General features: G+C 41.6%; 1 protein-coding gene across 2 annotated transcripts in view; it reads right to left on the bottom strand.

Moving 5' to 3' along the window:
- Positions 1 to 348: 348 nt before the first annotated feature.
- Positions 349 to 22,618, bottom strand: part of SART3 (spliceosome associated factor 3, U4/U6 recycling protein) — a 43,121-nt gene continuing 20,851 nt past the window's right edge. The window contains exons 3-19 of one of the 2 annotated variants that reach the window (XM_036903972.2): positions 21,762 to 21,866; positions 20,147 to 20,331; positions 18,985 to 19,090; positions 17,584 to 17,708; positions 13,869 to 14,024; positions 12,999 to 13,137; positions 12,412 to 12,519; positions 11,663 to 11,740; positions 11,479 to 11,537; positions 10,305 to 10,414; positions 7,744 to 7,856; positions 6,430 to 6,506; positions 5,736 to 5,901; positions 3,668 to 4,122; positions 2,984 to 3,136; positions 1,959 to 2,149; positions 349 to 1,280 (exon numbers count right to left, since the gene is read on the bottom strand). In XM_036903972.2, coding sequence (XP_036759867.1) covers positions 1,103 to 1,280; positions 1,959 to 2,149; positions 2,984 to 3,136; positions 3,668 to 4,122; positions 5,736 to 5,901; positions 6,430 to 6,506; positions 7,744 to 7,856; positions 10,305 to 10,414; positions 11,479 to 11,537; positions 11,663 to 11,740; positions 12,412 to 12,519; positions 12,999 to 13,137; positions 13,869 to 14,024; positions 17,584 to 17,708; positions 18,985 to 19,090; positions 20,147 to 20,331; positions 21,762 to 21,866 — 2,504 coding nt within the window. In that variant the 3' untranslated portion in view covers positions 349 to 1,102. The remainder of the gene's footprint in view (positions 1,281 to 1,958; positions 2,150 to 2,983; positions 3,137 to 3,667; positions 4,123 to 5,735; positions 5,902 to 6,429; positions 6,507 to 7,743; positions 7,857 to 10,304; positions 10,415 to 11,478; positions 11,538 to 11,662; positions 11,741 to 12,411; positions 12,520 to 12,998; positions 13,138 to 13,868; positions 14,025 to 17,583; positions 17,709 to 18,984; positions 19,091 to 20,146; positions 20,332 to 21,761; positions 21,867 to 22,618) is intronic. The other variant, XM_036903973.2, reaches the window with a different exon arrangement.

Raw genomic sequence — 22,618 nt, 5'->3', positions numbered from 1 at the left:
AAAAAAGTGATTTCCATAATATATGAAAGAACTTCCTATTTTTTTGCCCTAAAATACCTTTATATATAAAGTCAGTTTCCCTACTGAACTGGCAATGTTGCTTTCAAAGCAATGCCTATTTATTTGATAAAAGATGACAAGTAAAAAGCTTAAAAGCTGAAGTGTCCCACCGCTGCAAACTTAAAGTTTAAAACTGAAGACACATCACAAAAATGATTTAAATCAAAGTGGCCAAAGGATCTGACTTACAAAAGTTCTATTTACACATCTGTTAGGTAAAGCAAGGAAACCCACTTCAAAATTACACCCATATTTGAATGCACATCCAAGTACCATCCCACAAGAAGATTTTAGGAGAACTTCAGTTTAATAAACAGCTAAATGAGGAGAGTTTAAGTTTGCACTTGACACGGCATTTAAACAAAACTGAAGAGCAACACTGTTCACTAGTCACTAGGCAAAGAAAATGGTCCACAGCAGGTGGCACACACAACTGCTATATAAAACAAATGTCACAAATATTTTGTTTTCAGGAAACAAAACAATGAGTTGATGTGTCATTTACAAATACATAATATAAAAACACACAGCCCCCTTGAACAAAAACCCATCAAATATTTATGTGACTTCCCTGTCCCCACCCCTTTACTAAAATAGGCCATTCTGGTGAATTACTAGCATCTGCTGTTTTATCTTTTAAAAATTAAAAGAGTGGGTGGCACGTGTGCTCTGCAGGGTGTAAGAGGAGTGTCTTATAAAAGGGGCCAGACGTGGCCAAAAACATTTGGACAAGTGGTTCTCAAAACGGTGGGTCTGAGTTTCACTTCTGTTTCTCCCTTTCTAAGACACAAAAATATCTTAGGGAATTACACCCTGTGCCCAACTTGTGGAGTGATCGTTTTCCTCCTTCGCCCTCAATATGAGGGAGCACTTTCAGGCTCTTCCTTGGACACCCTTTTCCCTTTCTGTCTAAACCAGAGGAAAATCTGTGGAAGTAGGCGCTGCCCTGGGGCCCTTCCATACCCAGGGTACAGCCAAGGGCCTGGTGATCTTCCTGGCCAGCATGAAGTAAGGCGTCTCCCTCCTCCTCTCAAAGTTCCGTTCACTTTCTCAGCAGCAACTTGGCAAAATCGGCATTGGACATCTTGGGCGCCTCGGTGGCTGCTGAGGTGGGGACTGCCGGCTGCGGAGCGGGGCCGTTTTCGGCCTGGGCCCCTGGAGCGCTTGGGCGTCGCAGGGCGCGAGGCAGCAGGGCAAGCTGCGTCCTTCCCTTCCCCCTCCTGGAAGAGCAAACACTGAATGTACCCTTTCAAAGCAACAATTCGTGGCCCTTGTTTATTTTCAAAACTCAGCCAGGATAGTCTTAAATTACCCAAGTTAAAAGGTGAAAAATCAAAGACAAGAAGGGTAAGATGATCCCTGTTCTCGACTTTGGCTACTGGGTAAAAATCACTTTAACAACCTTGGCCTTTTCAAAATTTTGGTAACAACCCACCTGTGTGACCGTAGACTCACACATGAGGGGGTAAAAAGTGCTATAATCTTTCAGACCTCACCAAATAACCATACAATTTTTTCTGTCCCATCCCTATCAGGTCAAACACAGCTTTTACATGATTAGAGGCAGAGCCCTAGATTACTCTGGCAACACACAGTTGTCGCATTTTGAATATCCACACAGATTTAACTTCCAAAGGGGACTTAATCACTGCCAAAAAAAAAACACCTGACCTTAAATAAATCACAAGTAAATCTGCAAACACCAGGAAGGGTTCCACTTCTGGGCTTTGCACTCTGCATGGACTTGCTAAAGACACCCTGCGCCCTGGTGAATGACTGAGCATCACCAGGAACAGCAGGCCTCGCTTCCTGTCCTAAACTTGCTGTATTAACAGGAAATGAGTTCATCGTGGTGCTGGCCAGGTCAAGTCTGCACTCGCCAGTATGCAAACACTTACGCGCCATAAATCTGCCGTGGCACCATGGGGCCGCCCGGGGCTTTCCTTGCCTCTGGCTTTTCTGGAGCTTTCCTCTGAGGTGGATTGCTGATGGCCACTTTGATGACATTCTCTTTGATAGTCATGCCATCCATTTTCATTACAGCCTGTGACGCCTGGGATTCATTTTCATACTCCACATAGGCCAACCCCTAAGACAGGCAAAAATCCAGAACAAGGTCATGTGCCCCAGAGCCAGGACACAACTTCCTCCCTCAGGTCCAGCAACCAGTATGGGGCAGCACCGCCATCAGGTTACCTTCCCCACTGCTGCCATCCTTTCTCTAGGTTTATTTCCCTACCCTCCTCCTCGTCCCTGCTTTTCCAACTGTCTGTAACTTCACATAACCTTTTTAAGTTCTTTTTGCTCGAGCCAAAAGAAAAGGGAAAAGATGGGAGGACCAGTATAAATCCAGCAAGCAAATGGATGAAGGGGCCTGGACCCAGTGGGCAGTTTGGGTGCCCAAGTGGGCCCCAATGTCCGTGCCTTCAGCCCCTCCCTCACTTCTTACTCTTCAGCTCTCCAGTAACTGGGTAAGGGGAAGGGAGGAAGACAGGTAATCCGAACCTCGCTTATATTATACAGTAACTCAAAATATGGTGCACAAAGGATTTAATAACAGGCTGAAGGAGTGAGAGGGGAAGATGTGGGGGGGTCTCTGAAAGAGGGACCTAGGGAGAAATGGCTGGAGGCCCAGTGAAAAAGGAGTCTGGGCAGGAAGGAGCGGGGAGGACAGCCTCACAGCCAGGGCTCCGCACGGCAGCCCTCTGATTCCTGTCGTTTTATTTTCAAATACCTTACTCTTCTTAGTAAACTTAGCTACAAATGGGTTAATCTGACTCCAAAGTCAAGTACAGCCAAGTCTACCTATCCTTCTGTTAGTATTTGTTCCTTAGCAGACCAACTAGGAACCCACTGTAGAGCCGAATAACCTCTGAATAGATGTAAAACTTGGTCCACCCAAGCCACCCACTCACACACCGACCTTCGGTCGGCCAGCCCGGTTGGTGACCAGCCTGATATCCCTCACAGTGCCATGGGCCCTGCAGATCTCTTCCAGCTCCTCTTTAGTGCAGGAAAAGGGCAGGCCTGAGACAAACAGCTTGTGCTTCTCCAGGGCAGTGCTATACCTGAACACCTAGAGGAAGAGGGAGGGAAAGAACATCAACAACTCAAAGCCCTACCCAGCACACCGGACTCTAGCTGATTCCAACCTTGCCCACGGGTCTCAGACCAGAGCCCACTCAGGGTGCTGTGATCTGTTAACTGGGTCACCTTGGGCAAGTCACTCAACCTCCCGAAGCCTCTACTTCCTCCTCTGTAAAAAGGCAAGAATAAAAGTCACTATTCTCAGAGTTTGGGTGAGGATCTAATAAAGTTATACAAAAACATCAGTCCTTGTCACTCCAAGCATTCGATGGCAAGCAGCCATTATGACAATTTCTCGTTGCATCATCATCTGTCAGCTAATGCAAGCTTGCAATGACCAGGCCATGAGTCAGACCTCAGTAAACCTGCTCAGAACAGACCCTTGGTTATCATGGAAGTTTAGTTCTTAAAGGGTATAAATATTCCATGTATATTCTAAATATAAGCTGCTATGGGAGAAGTGTTTCAGTCTGTCTGCCACAACCCCATATGAAAGGCATTGTTTTTTCCACAAACGTACCTTGAAGTCAGGGTTCTTATTCTTATCCACGCAGGGGGAAACAAACATTGGCCTCCCTTCTACATTCTTCCGGTCCAACTCCAGTGCCTGCAAGGCCGACTTCTCTTCTTTAAACTCCACGTAGCAGTAGCCTCGGAAATCACCCCGGTTGCTGAATATGGGGCGGATGTCAACCACTTCCCCACAAGCCTCAAAGAGCGGCCGCAGCTTGGTGTCTGGCTCGCCCATGCTATAGGGCAGGTTGCTGACAAAGACAGTGACACTGTCCTTGGTGCTGTCGTGCAGCACCTTGGGCACATCCCTCTTCAGGGCAGCTGCCCTCTCCTTCTGCTTTGAGGGGGGGTCAACATCGACGGGCACACTTTTCCCAAAAAGTCCAGTTTCTGCTTCTAGGTCCTGGGTTTCTGCAGGTGGAGGGATGCTGTTCTCAACTCTTCTGCGTTTGGAAGGTGGCTCTAAAGATGACCAGAAGAAAAACAGCAGCCATTAATTGTTTCTTCTTTTCAGTGAGCTGTCCAGTGTCAGGGCAATTACAGTCAGAAAGCTCTCCCCACTACAAATGGTGACCCGCGACAGCTGCACGTGCTTACCATTCCTCTCTCAGGATGCTGTGGTGCACACACCCCGTCAAGTCTTTCTTAACCCACCTGACCTGTCCCACTACTTTCTGGGCCCAATTCCATCTGGGTTAGTGGGCTAAATCAAGTGGAAGTGGGAACTAAGTCCCCACTGTCCCCTCCTAATTATATAAAATGCCAGGGGCTCTCAAAGTTGAGGCAGCAAATTCCAGGGTCCTTCTACAATGCCCAAGGCAGCAAGGGCTGGATGGCACCTGGGGACCTGAGCTTAAACAAGCACCCTAGGTGGCTCTCAAGTATCTGCTCCAGAGACCACACGTCACAAAGCACTATAATTCCTAAAAACATTCACTAGTGCCCTGTGTCCTTTGGGTGTTTAACATTCTACACTGGCCCATTCTCGCCACTGCCAAAAAAAAAAAAAGAGCCAAACTGGGATCCATTGGCACTGCCCACCACCACCACTTTCAGACCTTTCCATCAACTCCCTGCTGCCTTCCTGATGAAGTCTGACCACTGCACACTGCGCTCAAGAGCGTTGCTGAGGCCTGCCCGGCTGCCCTGCCTACTGCTCCAGCAGCACCTACCCTAGAACCCAGCCCTCAGCTTTGCCTCAGGGCTCAAACTCAGCTATTTGCTGCTACAAGTATATACCAGGGTGTTTTGCGCCTCATGCTCTGCTGACATTGGCTGTCTGGCTCAACCCTTCTGTTCTTTTTCACTTTACGCTCTCCTCTCCCAGATCCCGAAGGGCATGTGTCACTTCCCCACAGTCTTTCCCGCAGAGAGCTGACCCACTTTGGCCTCCACCATAATTCACACCTCCACTGCCTACAGTTTCAGTTAATGCCCCTCTGGTCACATGTCACATTTGCCTTACAGGACCCCTGAAGTGCCATGAGCTATTCATGGCCATTTCTATAGACCCCAAACAAGTGAGCAAAAAAAGATTAACTGGATGATGACTCCGTTTCTATTTCCCTCTGGCTGACAACTTGTACTGGGAAAACGTCTAGGGTCTTTTCAGGTCTAGAGAGAATTCTTGACCTGAGTTTACTGAAATAAATGTGGCTCACACCTGCCCATTCCTGAAAGGCAGGGGTGACAGAATCATGGTTGGAAAATTCTATCAAGTCCAAACCATAAGGTGGGACTCAACAAGACAAGTGTCTGTGCAGGGCAGGGCTTCAGGTGTGGTGCAAAAAGTTGGAGCCTGAGTGGATGAAGGATGTCCACGCACGGGGCAGTCACAGGGCCAGCGTGGCATTAACGGGAGCCCGAGCGGGGCAAGAGGCAGCATGCAGAAAGGTGGTGGTATCAACGGCACAGTGCAGGGCATGGAGGGTACCCACACGGAGGGCAGGCAGGGACAGGAAGGGTAATGGAGCAACTTATTCTCAAATGGCTCAGGGAGAAAGTTCTTCATATTGTCTTTGCAACTTCTCTGGGAGTTTGAAATGGTCCAAAATAAAATTCCTAGAACGCTTTACCTTCTTCATCATCGCCCCACTCCTTCTCATCATCTTCATCTGCTTTGTGCTTGTCCATGCCTCGGGTCTTTTTCTTCTTTTTCAATGCTTTCTTCTCAGCCCGGGCCCTCTTCCGTTCAACCTTTTCTTCTTCTTGCTGGGCGAGGGCTGCTTCCTTCTCCGCAGCCTGGAAAAGTGGGGATGTGACGCATCACTGGAACCAGCAATTACATAAAATCTACTGACTGATGATGAAAGAGGCAGAGAAGGTGCTCACAGGCCTGTCAGGGATCCTCCACCTTCTTAGGATTCTGTATCTCAAGTCTACAGGATGTTTTGCAATATCCCTGGTAATCACTCCCCAAAGAAAGAAAATAAGCTATAAAATTCGAGCCCTAATTAATTTGGGAGTGTTCATGTTCCAATCACTGGGCTAAGTGAAGCTCCTTTTTTATCTTTATCATCGATTCCAATAAACTCTAGGGCTACAATTCCCCCACTACATATAAAAAGCATTTATCACTGGGGCTTAAGTTTTAAACAGATCTAAAAAATGATACAAGAGGGCCTTAAATATTGATTCAAATATGCCATAATTAATACTCAAGTAAAAGATACTTCTTAGGAAGACCTCAAAGGTTTTGACAAGGAATATTCATACCAAACACAATCAGAATAGCTATCAAATATTTCAAAGACTAAATAGTATCATTACCTTAATTCTCTGCTCATTAACACGCGCTAATCGAGTTTCAGTTTTCTGAATGGCTATATCCCAATCTTCTAAAGTACCTTGATAGAAAGAGAAGCAAAATTTCACTTTCCAGGATTTTGAGGGATATAATAATACAAAATTTCTTTAATTTCCCCACAGCTCCAGAAAAGATCTCTCCCATTAGACAGAACTGGAGAGTCAGCTTCCCATTTTAAGAGAACCATAAGTGCAGGCTTGAAGTTTTAGAATTCGAACAGTCCTTCCAGGTTTTTAAAATCCAGGTTTTTAAATCCCTTCCTTTTTTTTTTAGATCCTGAGCTCTGGGAAGCTATCCTGACTCCCCTTCTCCGACTCCTCTCCAATTGCCTTTTCCACCTATAACCCTAGACTCTCCTGTCATAGCATTACTTACACTCTTTTGGAATTGTCTGTTTGCATATTTATTTTCTCCCTAGTCTCTAAGCTCCTCAAGGACAGGATGTTTATTCTCCCTCACCCCACTTTTAATTATGGGAAATAATGAATGAACAGGTATTTGACCTTGTCCTTGGGGATGTTCTGCCTGCCTAGAACATCCCTTCTCTTTTAAAAGAGAGACTGGAAAACCAGAAATCTCTTGTGGGCTCTCCATGGACAGATTATGAAAACATTAAATGCAAAAGGTACAAGATGTTTACATCAAGACTGGAGGATTTTAAGAGCTCCTCAAATAATACATATTGGGGTGTTTTTCTCTTATTTGTTGTTATTTGGGTATTTTATTTCCACTTCTGAGGAGTTCATAAAATCCAAGACCAAAATCCAGACTAATCCCACAGATAAATTCACTCTTTTCCTACTGGAAACTGTGTATTAAGGCTCTGGAATTTGACAAGGGATGTAGATATGACCAAAGAACACAGCTGTTTGCTGCTCAGCATGCCTACGGGTATGGATGCGTGATGCTGAGAGAGAGCAGAGGTTCCCAAGTGGAATAACGTTGATTCCCAGGGAATATCTGGCAACGTCTGGAGACATTTCTAGCCATGATGACTCGGGGCAGAGAGGACTGGTACCTAGTGGGTAGAGAGAAGATGGTCCCCACCATATAGAATTTTGAGAACCTGTACTAGAGCAACATCAAGAGTCCTCCTGTATTTGGAGAATCTGAGAAGAGTAGCCGGAGCACCGGTGACCACCACTGGATAGTCTAATCACAAAGTGCCATGTGAGGGGCTGCACCCATAAACTCTCTGTCCTTACAGACTACAGTCTTAAGACAAATGGCAAATGGGACAGACTCCAAGTCAGCATCAGTGAGCCAAGGGTCCCCACCTTCTGTCCTCTCCATGGTGAGCAAGACTTCACAGACATGCTCTGGGTAGTCACTGGTGCACTGCACAGCCCGGTGCAGAGCCTTCCTGCAGTGCTGGGTGTCACCATGTGCCCTAGGGCAGAAAACAAACAGTTGCTACCACCAGATGCAAAGCAGAAGGCACACAGAGGGGCAGTTTTCCTACAGGTAGTGCCACAGAATCCGCAGCTCTGCCATGACTCTAGCTCCTGAGGAGACTCTAGCCTCCAGAACTACTCACAGCTATTCCTCCTCCTCCTCCAACAACTTTAATGGTTTCTCCTTTTTCAATGAGAGTCCCTCCAGTCAAAACTAAGGCTTCTTCCTAAATCATTCTTTCCCTTGGCAAGTAGGTGCTACTAGAAAATGCACCTGGGACCACAGTCTGCAGCCAGGTAATTCTGCCTTTACAGCATTCGCACATGCAACACATGTGGGCAGTCTAAGAACTCCATGTAACCTGGCAAAGTCCCTACAGAAAATCTAGGACACAGTCCTACCCAAGGGGACAATCACTCATCAAGAGGACAAATTTCAGGCCTAAGGTCAGACCTTCTGGTACTGACATGGGATGATATGCTGCTAAACACAATAGTTATAAAGTAACATTGTTACAATACTTTAGAAACTTATGCTCCCACTTCTGCTTTAAAAAATTATGAATATACATAAATATTATAAATACATATTAGAACACTAAGAAAAAGAGCAGTGGTTCTCAAAATCTGAGCCATATATCCCTGAGGATCTCCCAGGGTCTCTTTCAGGGCATTTGCAAAGTCAAAATTACTTTCTAGTACCAAAACATAACTTAACTTTTTCACTGTATTGGTATTTGCACTCACAGTGCAAAAGCTAGGTGGCCCTTCACACAAATCAAGGCACTACATGTTTTTAACATTATGTGTGGCAAAAGTGGATGTACACACACAAAGCACTTCTTCCACACCCCAAAGCACAATGGCTGACACAAAGGAAACCATATGTTATTGTTTGGGGTACAAGCTGAACTAGTTAGTTTTTTCATGGAATACAATTTTTACTTGAGAAAACAGCTGATTGCCAAAAACTATGGTTACTGAGACCTGAGCACCTGAAAAAGGTGTGAGTCTGACAGCTTCCTCCGTAAAGACTTCTACTAAGGTCAATGAGTCTATGAACAAATCCAATTTTTTAATACTGTGTAATGAAATGTGTCAATATGTGGAAGAGATGCCTAACTTAGTGAATGAGTATCTTCCAAATGAACAATCCATGTCAGAGAATCATGCATGAGTAAAAGGTCCATTTAAGTGCAAAACAAATGAATGGATATTAATTAACAGAGTCTTAAAAAATTCACCAGTAAGGTTTCAGATTCCACATTGCAAATGACTTTTAAGAAACCAGCACTTGTTGAATTTTGCTGTACTTAGAAATTCCACAATTATCTGAAAAGGCTATTAAACTACCCCCTTCTCTTTTCTAACTTCATAACTATGTGAGATCAAATTTTCTTCACATTCTCCAATGACAGCATCACAACAGAGCGAACACAGAATCCAGATATCTTCTAAGCCAGACTAAAGATATTTGCAAAAATAGAGAAGTAAATAGTTACTTTTCTCACTAAATTATTCTGGGGTTTAGAAACAGTCTTTTCATAATAGTGTTATTTATAGTAAGTGTAATAGACTCGTTTTTATTAAATGAATTAATAGAAGTATTTTAAAAATTTGTTTTATTTTCTAATATGGTAAATATTAATAGCTGTAACTCACATAAACAAAAGCTTTCTAGGGTTCTCAAATTATAAGAGTGTAACAGTCCTGAGACCAAGAAGTTGAGAACCACTGATCTAGAGGAATATTCAGCAAGCTTTAATAGTGGTCATCTCTGGGGCTGGGATGGAAAGAAACTTTCACTTTCTAGCACATAGATTTGTAAATGCTCTATTTTAATTTAGGCATACATTATTTTTTAAGTTGGGGGAATAAACAAAACATTCAAAAAAGAAGAAAGGTAATGTAGAAATCTAATGATGTGCAATGCTCAAGTTACACTGAAAAGTTAGTCATATTCTTTATCTTTTCTGTGTATTATAAATATTGGGCCTATCTTCGTTTAAAACTTTTAGAGGCTTATAATATATACTCTATAATTGCATTTTCATTTTTAAAAAAATTAAGCATAGAAAAGTCTCAAATCATTATCTTATAGTGGTTATGTCTGGGTCTGTCACTGCAGATAATTTGGCGTTTTTTTTCTCTGTATTTTCCAGTATTTTCTATTGAACAAAAAAAGCTCCTCAAAAATCCAAGTCCAAAAATGAAAACAAACGAAAATAATAAATTGAAAGTAATGCATGCCATAAGAGCCCAGGCACAAAATATTTTCTTTGGTTCTCTAGCCCCACCCAAAAACACACAACCACCTCTGAAACAGGATGCTAAAAAGGCAGGCAGCCTATTCTAAGGAGCAAGCCTAAGCTGGCAGAAGTCAGCAAACACTGAGGACGGGTTACTCCCAACAAGCTCCACCCCCGTGTTCCCAAGGTGGTTACCTCTCCAGGTTGTAATACTCCAGCCACATATTGGCATACTTGGCGTTTCCTTTGGTCATGATGCTATCCCAGAGTTCCCGAGCTTTCTGCATGTTATTGCACAGTCGAGCCTAAAATGCATTAGCAAAGTAACTTAGGAAAGGACTCAAGCCTTATGACATCAACACCCATTACAAAATGCTCTTCAGACAGACATGCCTGAAGAGCACCCCACAACTACCTGTGTTATGTTACATAACTCCCTGGACATTCCCTGGGCTGCCCTCCATGATGACAAACCTGGCCCAACCACTTCGCCTTTCTGCAATGACAAGTCTCAAGCTGTCTGCCTACACCTCTTGACAGAGAACAGCAGGAGCCCAGGCAGCACTAAGATACTACTGGCTAGCCATTTGTTTTTTATTTTTATCAAGCTTAACTACAACAAGTGTTTAATTTGAGAGGCAACACAGAAAAGACTGATGGAGAAACAAGGTCACCTCTGCCACTTACTAAATTACCTGGGCAAATGACAAACTCTGAGCCTTGACTGCCTCATCTTTAAGTTGGTTATAACACAAACCTCCCATCCAGAAACTAGCTGATAAATACTAGTTTTGTGACCTGACTCCCCATCAAATAAATTATAATATTATGAATTTTATGAGCTGATCAAGGGCAGGTTTCATGTCTTCCTCACCTGGGAGTCCTGGTCCAGCCATGACACTCAGCCCATTATATGCTCTAACTTTCTGTCAAATCATTTGTCTTCCACTCCAGATTAAAGCCAGACTAGCACAGGGAGTAGGTCTACCTCACTGCCCAGCACAGAGAGTGAAATGCCTGGCAAACAGTACACATCAATCTGCACTCATTACCGAGGCACCGAGAGAGGGATGGAGGAAGAAGTAAACGCATGTCTGGCACTCATTCACTGCACAATTTCTGCCTAGTATTTTTCTTAAGATATAAATGAATAAATGAGATATAAAATGTTCATTAAGATATAAAATAAATAAATGAGAGCTAATATTTTCATTAAGATACAAATGACTATGCATCAAGCTCAGTAAATAACATGAATCCTAACACAGCCTAGGCCATCACCTGGGATGCTGACCTGACTTTAGCAGCACTATTAGAAAAAGGTCCTTCAGAGGTGGACGACACAGGCAGAGTTGTCAAAAGCATTTACCTCAATCCTAGCCCAGTTCTGCATAATCATGCAGCTTGGATCTCCACTCTCATTGAAACCTTTAAGAAGAGAATTAGTCAAAATTATAAAGTAATTTAGAAACAAGCAGCCTTTACACGAAAGGGCACATCAACCAAGAACAGGATATATGCCAGACAAAGCAGTAGGCGGGAGCCACACTTACGCTCTTCCACCTCCTGTTTCAGATACTCCAAAGCGCGACTGAATGCGGACCTCAGCTCTTCCAGCTCTTTACTGGAGTCTGTTAGAAATTGCAAAAGAGGCTTGGCTTTATAAAACACAAACCATGTCTTTTTTTTTTTTTTAATCCTACACTGAAATTCCTGGGAACCTATTATTATACAACTGGCATTATTCTGGGGACACAAAAATAAAATTGCCAGTCCCTGCCCTCATCACACAGTGGGGGACAAAGACAATGGAAGAGAGCCCATCACAGACAGTCACAACAACCCAGGTAAGCACAGGGTGTGGAGTGTCACACGACAGAAGAGGGTCTCCACAAGCCAAGGGAATGGCTGAGGGCCACCTGCATGTGTGCAGGTACCAGTGAGAAAGGGGCTTCTGGTTGCTGTTTCTTTTTTTCTTTGAGGGTGAGGAAGGCAAGAAATCCTGCAAAGTTCAAAGATTTAAAAGAAGCACAGCAATCTTATCTATAGAAGGAGAAATGAGAAATAAAACTAAGAGGCTAGCAGGAACTAACACAAAACATAAGGACCACTACTCTCTTCCTGCACAATCCACAGCATGACTGGCTGAAGACTTAAATAGCTAAAATTTCTAGGGGGAAGCTACCAATGGCTGGTCTACGTCATTTGCCCAATCACAATGTATTTGGGCAACTAGGACATCTCACCAAGACGTATTAAGACAAAGTTCAGTTCTGGTATGAAATACATGAACTCAAAATACCTTGTTTGAAATCAACCCTTCTCCTCAGGTAATCAAGATACGCCTGCCAAATCTCCACATAATCGGTGGCCTGAATGAAGCCGGCACTCAAAGCTTTCTCGAAGGTCACTAGAGTTGAAGAAAAACCCAGGATTTGTTGCCAATTCAAAAAGAAGCAATTATAAAGTTATCAAGATTATAATAAAGATGACTACTGACTATAAAATATTGTATGATTTTAAAACAATAATAAAATGCAATAAAAGTGAAATGAGCAAGAGAGAAATGGTCGAAAGACAAGCACTAAATAGACTATTCTAGGAAGGGCACATTCTTCTACAAGACATCCTGCAATAAGAGTTCCAGGTCAAGTGAGTTTGGATAAAAGACCAGGATGTTCTGAAAAGTCACTATGAATATCAGCATGTTAAAAAGCTCTAAGAAGCCAAAAATATAAGCAGTATTATCTCCCACTTAGAGCCCTTATTGTCAAATCCCCAGTATCCCAAAGTAACACCCTGGGAATGCAGATTTAATGATCTGACAAAGCCCTATGTTTCTGACTTGAGACAAAAAGTGTAGAAGTCTTCCCATGAAAACATTCGCACCAGCAATCACTCGATGCTCTACTCCATGCCTTTCCATGGCCAAGAGGTACCGACTCCATAGGGCAACTGTCCAGGGGCAGTTTCTAACAGCACGATTATGTACAGATAACACCAAATCCTTTACTTTCAGCTGTCGATCCTATGATAAAGAATTCCAGGGTTAGGAGATAAAATTTTACTATTAAGATTTCACAATCTGAGACATTTCCAGCACAACCAATTGACAGAAGAAATTCCCTTAAAAGTGTCTCTTGTGACTAGTTTCTTCAACAAAGAAACCACAAGGAGAAGGGGAAGAAGCCAGGTGGAGAGGGGAACCTACAGACTCAAACAGCGTAGGGAACATCAGCCAAGCCTACTATCTGGACTTGTTTGGATTCCTGATTCCAATCTTTTACAGCCTGATTCAAATATTTCAATTTCCCTATTGAAATATCCATCAACAAAATGTGATTTCTGAATTTGCTTCAAAATAATATGGCAGGGAAAACAGGTAAAGACAGAGATCAAACCAGACCAATGCCATCAGTTAACTGTTGAAGCTGGGTGATAGGTACATACATAAGGCTTCATTCTACTAATGTGTCTACATTTATGTGTTTACATTTTTCATGTTAAACAGTTAAAAGAAATTAATCTGTTACAAAGTCCTCAACAGTAAAATCACACAAATTTTTTTTACAGTTAGTAATCAGTTTAAGAAAATAAACACTAGAACTTAAATGAGTTGGCAAAGAGGAAGGGAAGGAGAATGAAAGAAAATAAGAGCAGAGAGGAACAGCATGCAACTAACTCCCAGCACCCTTACTGATAGCTTTAAATAGATCCTAAATTGGTAAAAATGAAATGAAATTATAACAGTTATCTTACTAGGTACTGACTGTAACGGATCCATAAGTCTGGGACAAGGCAGTTCTCAACCAGGGCACGCTCAAAGATCAACTGAATGCGAGCAGGATCGCCAATTTTCATCTCAAAATCGATGTATGCTTGATATTCAGCCAGCCTGGGGGCCTCTGCTTGTAACTGGGGCAAAGGAGAATTGCAGTGAAGTTGAAATGAGCTACTTGGTACTGTCAGGAAGCACAACACATCTTCATACTAAATTTTGGTGAGACTGGCTACACCAAACTGAGAATCACAAACCCCTACTCTAAAACCTCTGCTCATCAAAGTCGATAATTTCATGGGCAGAGTAAGAGTCTAAGTGCCTCTCCAGAGCAATAGTTACAAAGACTCTGTAAACCCTTTTCTAAATCCACCCCTGGACCACAGGGAATTTAAATCTCTAATCAATTGGGAACTGAATGAAAGAGCAACACTTTTGCTAATGACCACTGGCTAGCCATCCTTCCAGAACAGAAGTCATTTTCTTGGTCCACTGAGTGGTTTGAATACAAATGCACTGGAGTAATTTGGTGCCTTGTGCTATTTCAGGCTTCTCATTCCAAGTATCAGCTCCTGCCAGAGCGCAGGTACATGCAGAGCTGGAAGAGGAGACAACCAGAATTCTTTAGAGGCAATATCCTCTTACTCAACTTGGTTTCTCTTCAGCCATACTCTGCTGATTGCTGTTAACAAAACTCAACTGGCTGAGGACTTCATTAATGACACTCGATGAAATACAACTAAACACAAATCATTCACATGTGAAAAAGGGAGCAGCAGTATACGCAGGCCAGCAACAGAGCACACATGCTCTGGACATAAAGATGTTCGAGAGCCTCACTTTCTAGTAATAATGACAGTTAGTTACCCCAATACACTGAGCCACTGAAAACAACTAAAACTATTGGGTTCAATATAAAAACATTTTCTTGAAAATCATCAACAAACTAGCAACGAAACAAGAAATACTAAGAACAAAATCTAAGTGAAGGCAGTATAAAGCCAAGTGAAGATAGTAAGCTTTCATTGGCTTAAGATCTATTAAGAAGTGGATCTTCTCAACAACCCAATGAGGCAGTATCATTACTGCCCCCAGTTCACATTCAAGGCGACTGAGACACAAGGAGGCTAAGTAGCAGCCCAAAGTCAGAGTTGTAAGTTGTACAGCTAAAATTCAAACCTGAGGCAGACTGGGTTTCAAAAACAGGTTTTCACTCACTATACCATAAAAAAATACCAAAAACAGGGCCAATACACCTAACAAAGTTCAAGAAGGTTAAATACAAGATATCTACACCTAAACTTACTTACAGAACTATGGGACATTAAAACAAACCCATGAGATCTTAAAATTGGCCAGAGAAAAAACAAGGATTACCTTCAAAGAAGCAAAAGTTAGACAGCTGACTTCTCCACAACCACAGATGCCAAAGACAAAAAGATACATTTAACTACTGAGAGAACTGTAACTGTCAGTTTAGAATTCTAAATCCTGACAAATTAACTTTCAAAAAGGAGAGCAAAGGCCTTTTTAAACAAACAAAACCAGAAAAATCTGTTACCAGCAAAAATCCAGTGAAATGGACTTCAAGTAAAAGCAAAGGGATTACAGATGAGAGACTTCGGATGCTTCAAAAGAAGAACAAAGAGCAGGGAACGCGTGCAGTAAATGCAAACAAACTAGGACTGTATAAAGCACAACTAACAATGATACCTTGTGGGCCAAAAACATAAGAAAACAAGAGCGTAAGTCTAAGGCCTGATAAATCAAATGAGTATTCCAAATCCAGTAAGGGTAAAAATACAACTTACAAGTACCATTATTGTCAAATATATATATACTGTCAATATAAAAAAACCAAAAGAATCTATAAATCATTAGTAATAATACCAGTCTTATAAAAAACTAATTAAAAAAACAATTATATTTTATACCATAATCAGAAAATGAAATCTTAAAAAACTATCTTTTTCAATCGCATCAAAAACCTTAGAAATTTTTCTAAAAAACGCGTTCCAGACACCAGATGAATTTATAAATTTATACAACTTTATGGATAACAAGGCCTAAATAGCAGAGGCCTATACCATGTTCACAGATTGGAAGATTTGATATTTAAAAAGATGTCATTCTTCCCCAAACTAATCTACAAAATTCAGTGCAATTCCAATCAAAAATTCAAATTTTTTAAATAGAATTTGAAAACTTGATTCTAAATTCAACAGAAGTTTAGGAGCTATGGAAAGCCAAGACCCTCTTGCAGAGAAAGAAAGCAGATGGGATTCATGGCACCTAGGATCAAAACCTATTATAAAACTAACATTATGAGTGTCATATAATCAGTGGGACAGAACAGAGAGCCCAGAAACAGACCCCACATAAATGACAGCTCCTCTCTGACAGATATGGGACAGCACATCAGTGAGGGGGGGTGAATTATCAAAATCCATGCTGGGACAACTGGCTCCCCATACTGAAAAATGAAACTGGACCCTACCTATTGCCCTACCAAAAGAACAAATCCTAGATGAAGACTTAAATGTAAATAAAATACAGAATAAGCTTTCAGAAGAAAACAGAGCTAAGTATATTCATCACTTCAGAGTATGAAGAGATTTCTTAAGCATAACAAAAGCACAAATCCTTAAGGGAAAAATGATAAATCCAATTAAATTAAAATTCAGAACTGGTCATCAAAAGATGCCATTAAAAAAAGTAAAAAGTGACAAACCACAAACCTGGGTGGGGGGACATCTGCAATACATACAACCAAAAGTAAGGGTTAAGATCCACAAATCAATTAGAAAAAAACAAACCAAAAGAAAAGTAAGTCAAAGACTTTAAGACACTTTACAAAAAAGGAAATCTGAACAGCCAACAGATGTGAAAAGCTGCTCCACTTAGTTAGGGATAAAAGAAATGCAAATTAAAACTGTAACTTCAGATCCATCAGACCGGCTGAAACTTAAGTGTGTCAATACCCAAAGTTGGCTAGAGCAGTGGGAACTCTGGTAGCGTGAAGTGACAGCCTGGGAAACGGTTCAGCGTGACCCTGTGGTCCAGCAGTTCCACACCCAGGTATCCACTCTAGAGAAACTCTTCTTCTCATGTACCAAAAGGTACCTACAAGAATGGTGGGAGCAACGCTGCTCCTCCTCGCAAAAATAACTGGAAGCCCCTCTAAGAATGTGGATAGATAAACTGTGGTGTGCACATACAACTTTACAGTAGTGAAAACAAATGGACTGTAACTATATCAACATGAGTAAAATCCAAAAACAGGTTGAATAAAAGAAAACACAGCATAATTTCATTATACAAAAGTTCAAAAATTAGCAAAATTAAACAGTATGTTAATTAAGGATATGTTCATAGGTTGTAAAACTATCAAGAAAAGCAAGGGAATGATTATCACAAAAGTCAGGAAAGTGATTACCTCTCGGGAGAGGGAAGAGGAGGCAATCGGAGAGGGGCACATAGGAGACTTCTAAGGTACTGGCAATGTTCTATTTCTTAACCTGGGTGGTGGGTACATGGACGTTCACTTTATTATTAGGATGTAAACTGTATGTATACATTTATACACTCTATATATTTCACTATTAAAACAAATTTTAAAGACACAGTATTACTTTGACTATTGATTAGGGAAAAGTATGTCGATAGAAGTTTACTGTAAAAGAAGCCAACACTTACCAGCGCTTCTTCATAGGGTTTGTATTTCTCCAACTGCTGTAGTGCTTTGTTATAGTTCTGAATTACTGACTCTGGTACTGGTTCTTCTGACCACTCTTCATACTCTGCAAATGTTGCCTCCATATCTATTGAAAGATGGATTCATCCCCAGGGTCTTACATTAGGTTTTATCAGCTCAAACACAGATTAAACTGTGAGACTCAAGTGCCCCTGGCTCTTCCCACATCTGAGACCACAGCAATTCTTATGATTGAATCCTGAGCTCTTCTGCTGGCCTTCGACTCTCAAAGCACTGCCCCGGGCAGCCCTACCCACTAATTAATCAAGCCAAGTTAACTGAACTGATAACAATGCTTTAACACTTACCTAGTGCTTCCTGTTTTCTAACACTTCACATACATTAACTCATTCAATCCTCACAAGTCTATGTGGTAGATGCTATCCTGATCCCCATTTTGTAGTTGAGGAAATGCAAGCAGAGGGGGTTATGTCAAGTCTACAGGTAACAGGAGAGCAAGGCTTTGAAGCCAGGCAGTGTGGTTCAAGTTCATGCTCTACTCACTATGCTTTGCTGCCTCATACTGACACATGAGATGACATCTACAAACCAGCTCAGTTCTATCTTTTTTTTTCATGTCACTCAAGGATTTGACTGGAGAATCACTTTATAATTTGTTAAATCCAATCCAAATAAACCATAAAGTAAAAATAGGAGTAACATCTGGGCTCAAGTAAACTTGCCTAGAGGTTCTGAGGCCTATGGAGTGCAAAACCCAAAGCCATGCCCACAGAACAAATAAGACGGCAGCCCCAAACTCTCCCCATGCTTGGAAAAACCCTTCCAGCGTGGCTCATGCTCAAGCACCAGGACCTCAAAGGCTTGGCTTGCCAAAAATACATTCAGCCAAAATAGGAGAATCCTTATCAAACTCCCAAGAAATTCAGGTAAGAATACATTCAATCAACTAAACCAGTATCACCCCCACAGAAGAATGCTCGCTATGCAAGCCCATGTTAAATCCCCTTTCTGTTACGGAAGAGGTTACTCCTGAAGACAAAATGCTCCTAGGGGACCTCTAATTCAATCACGTTTCCCCAGAAAATATAGGGGCTCAGTTTCCCAATTCCTTGCAGAGTCTCTATCTTTGCCTCTCCAACATCTTAATGTAAGAAAGTGGAGGTCAGGAGGTCTTCTTTCTAGTCCTGTCTCTGACCCTCGAGTATTAACAATTCAAGATATGTGTTCACCAAGGGCCTCACCCACAGTCACACCGTCCAGTGAGAGTAAGAACACCGGACACCCTTGCCTCATGACACACTGCGAAAAGGCCTAATTACACAACATACCCCAAAGTGTTTTTAAAAATGAGGGCCATCTGTTGACACGCCAGGGTCTCTTACCATAGAGTGGGATCGCCAACTGTCGCCGGAAGAGACTGTGGACTTTCTCCAGCTGTGAATCAAAGGTTTGTTCCCGGTCAAAAGGGGAAAGGAAACCAGCTATGGGCTAAAGAAGCAAATTCACAGTAAATGGCTCTTCCTACTTCAAAAAGTATTTCAACTAATCTGTTCAAACTAAAAAAAAAATGCATATGACCTCTTATATATAAGGCATTGTGCCAAATGCTCCAAGAGGTACAAAAATACATGTTCTCTCTGCTACTAAGTATTTATGATGGGGGTAAAGGAAGGAATATAAAAAACATACCCAAATAACTATAATGCAGCAGAACATGAGCATCATAAAAGCAGAGTATCACAAGTCCCCAAGTATTGTGGATTTAAGTGGCTGGCTTTAACTCAAACAGGTTTTTAGGACTGAGTTTTACTGTTATGAAAGCAGGAAATCAGGAAAGACTCCTGGAGGAGCTGGCAACTGGGATGTGTCTGCAGGCTTACTACTGAAAGCAAGAAAAGGAAACTGACTCCCAGTTAAAGGAACAGCATGAATTAAAGTACAGTGGCCAGGAAGTGCACGAATGCTGAGGGTAAGCAAGGGAGCAGAGTAGACGCAGGGTTGTGTCTGACACTAGAGAGAGCCACAAATGTCAGGCAGAGGAGGGAGCCTGGGTGCCTCAGCCATGGTAAGTTGAAGGCACCACTGCAGGATTTTCAAGAGGGACGTCATCAAGAAGGGACCTGGCCAAGTTAATCATAATGATCTAACTATCAGAGGGCTCCACTATGTACCAGGAATAACTCTTTGCAAATACAAACTTGGGGAGAGGGGACACTGGGAAGGGGACTGTAAAATCCTATTAATCACAGTCTAAAAAATACAATTATGATGAAGTTAAATCTGTCACAGTTACTATTGGATTCGGTTGTTTTTTTTTAAATGACATGGTTATTCTTGTACATTTGTCTGGAACCTGTAACTCAAACAAGAGTATTTTTAAGCATCAGGAAAAATTGTAGGGTCATCTGCTTTTTAGTCAAAGAAATCATTCTTGCTATTCCAGAAAGATATTGCTTTCATTTATTTTGCAGCCCACCCCAAGACTCCTTACAAAAACAGCCCTGACTATTCAAAGGCAAGCACTGGTCAGGGAACGGAACTCACCCGTGCGGCTTCCACAATCGCACTCTCAAACTCCCGATAAGCCTCCCAGATGGCGAGTCCCTTGGTCATATGTAAACCAACAGATGAGAGAGCCCTTTCAAACACAGAACGGACTTTCTCAAGGCCACCTTTCTGACCAATCCCGCCAACTGAGTACTGGCCATACTCTAGCCAAATGTTTGGACCTAAAAGTGAGAAGTTTCTGTTAGATCAGGATATGAAATGCCCACATATCAAAACTTGTTTTGATGCATATCAAAAGAAATGTGCCCACCAAAAAATGTACTCATTCATACAGAAAGGTAAGACCCTCATCAATAAGCAGCCCAGTTTACCCACATTTACACTGCAGCCCTGAAAGCAAGCATTCTTAAACAGTGTTCCTACTGAGTATAATTTTTGAGATTTTACTACATAAATATTATATGTTAGGTGTGAGTATGCAATACGACCATGATTATAAAGACCATTTATTAAAACTGAAGGAACCCAGTAACAGATTTCAGTGAAAATGGTTACAAATTCTAAGATTTCAACACATACAATTTTTCAACTTTTGAAACTTGATTTGTTTTTAAGACTTCTGGTCATATTGAAAGAACAAGATTAAAAGCACCAGTCCTGTCACTAGAAACCCACAGTTTAAACTCTATTTTTAATGTTTAAACAATAATAACAATGGCCTGGCTGCTTTGTTTTTTTCACTTTCTTTTTAAACTTTGTATATATTCACTCCTGCAGCTTAAAGCTAGACTAATGAATTACTAACTTCTTTATGAATGCACTGACTCTTATTATATACACTTTGCCTATTAAGTCACTTTTCAGAAATATGAAAACAACTTCAGATGCCTATATACTAACCTTGTAAAATAAAAATACTAAAAGATAAAGAAACAAATTTGAGAATTACTGTATGTTTTCCTAAGGCTTGCTTTTTCATTGAAAATAGGTTTATTTCAAAGAACTTAGCCAAACCATGTTGGCTACTCTGTTTTCATTTACCAATATAGAGCTTCAACATGGGCTGCAAGATAAAAATGGATTTGAGCTAGCTCCTGGAGCAGCAGTCCTCAGTGAGGGAAGTTAAGTTTACAGATGGTCTATGAAATGGCTCCTCCTCTAAAGGGAAGATAATTTTCAACAGATTAGGTGATGGCTCCTCCCAATATTTAAACAATCTAGAGAGGGGCAAATATCACAAACAGTATTTTAAACTCAGAAAACCCACGGGTGCAGGGTGCATAACAACTATGAGGAATAAATAAAAGAAATGTGCCGCTAGATCCCAACATTCTAAAACAGGCATGAAGCCTCCGCAATAGGCTCCTCCAAAGATATGGAACCTGCTTCCCAAATTCTCTGAAGAGCCAAAAGGCCACAGCCATATCCCATTAATGGCACACTGAACACCTGGAGAGCCTGAAATCACCACGGAGTATGTGATACTAGTGAAAATATGACAATGATGATAATAACTGAACTCAAACTTTCTTCTGCTAGACCAATGCTCTCTTTTCTGGGTAGCAACATCTCACAGTACAGCCCATGACAGCAGAGACCTAAGTTGGATGCCACTGCCAGAAACCTTCAAAAAAGCCCACAGGGAACTTACAAATATAATCCTTCACGGCTTTCTCAAAGAGGTCGTACACGTGCTCTCTGTCCAGGCCATCCAGGGCCATGCTGATCTCATCATGCAGCCACTCCAGCCAGAGCTCTACAAAGATAATAGCACCTCCTGTATTACCAGCTCCCTCACCAAAGGGCAGGCTGGGCTAGGCACAGGGACCTGACTTGAGTCATCAGCCTGCAAACATTTCATCATCCTGCACACAGTTCACAGAAATTCAGTTCTCAAAACCTGCACCAAGCACATAGAAGGTTTATGCTACCAGGTAAGAGCAAATCATTAAAATCATAATATCCTGCACCCAATAGGCACTGTACATTTTGCCAAGTACTTACATACATATTTTCTCATTCTATCTGTCAAACCTTACTAGGTAAGTGATAGTAATATTAATAGCTAAGCATTTACAACATGCCAGGCATGTGTCAGATGTGCACACAGAGTATCTCTTTCAATCCATGTACTACATGGCAAAAATTACTGTTATCCCCATTTTGCTGCTGGAAAAACAGTCTTTGAATGTTTACAGTTTTCTGAAGCTAATTAGATATACAGCCAGCAGTGAATATGAGCAATCCGGTTTCAGCTTCTATACTCAGCAGTGTTATGCTTTCCGGGAGGAAGGGGATACAGAGACGGATCTAGAACCACTATTTTCTGTCTCCTTTCTCAGGAGTCAGAAGATTTAACTACAAAGATGCTCAGTATAATTGTTTCAAATGAGCAACCACATAGAAATAACCTATATGTCCAGAGATTGTGGAACAAATAAGGTATGGAACATTTACATTAAAAGTTGTTTATAAAAGCTTAATTGTAATACATTTACAATTACCTGG

Source organism: Manis pentadactyla, chromosome 14 (genome assembly GCF_030020395.1).
Source record: "Manis pentadactyla isolate mManPen7 chromosome 14, mManPen7.hap1, whole genome shotgun sequence".
Classification (NCBI taxonomy): Eukaryota; Metazoa; Chordata; class Mammalia; order Pholidota; family Manidae; genus Manis; species Manis pentadactyla.
The sequence above is the reverse complement of the archived record's forward strand: the minus strand, read 5'-3'. Positions and strand labels throughout refer to the sequence as shown.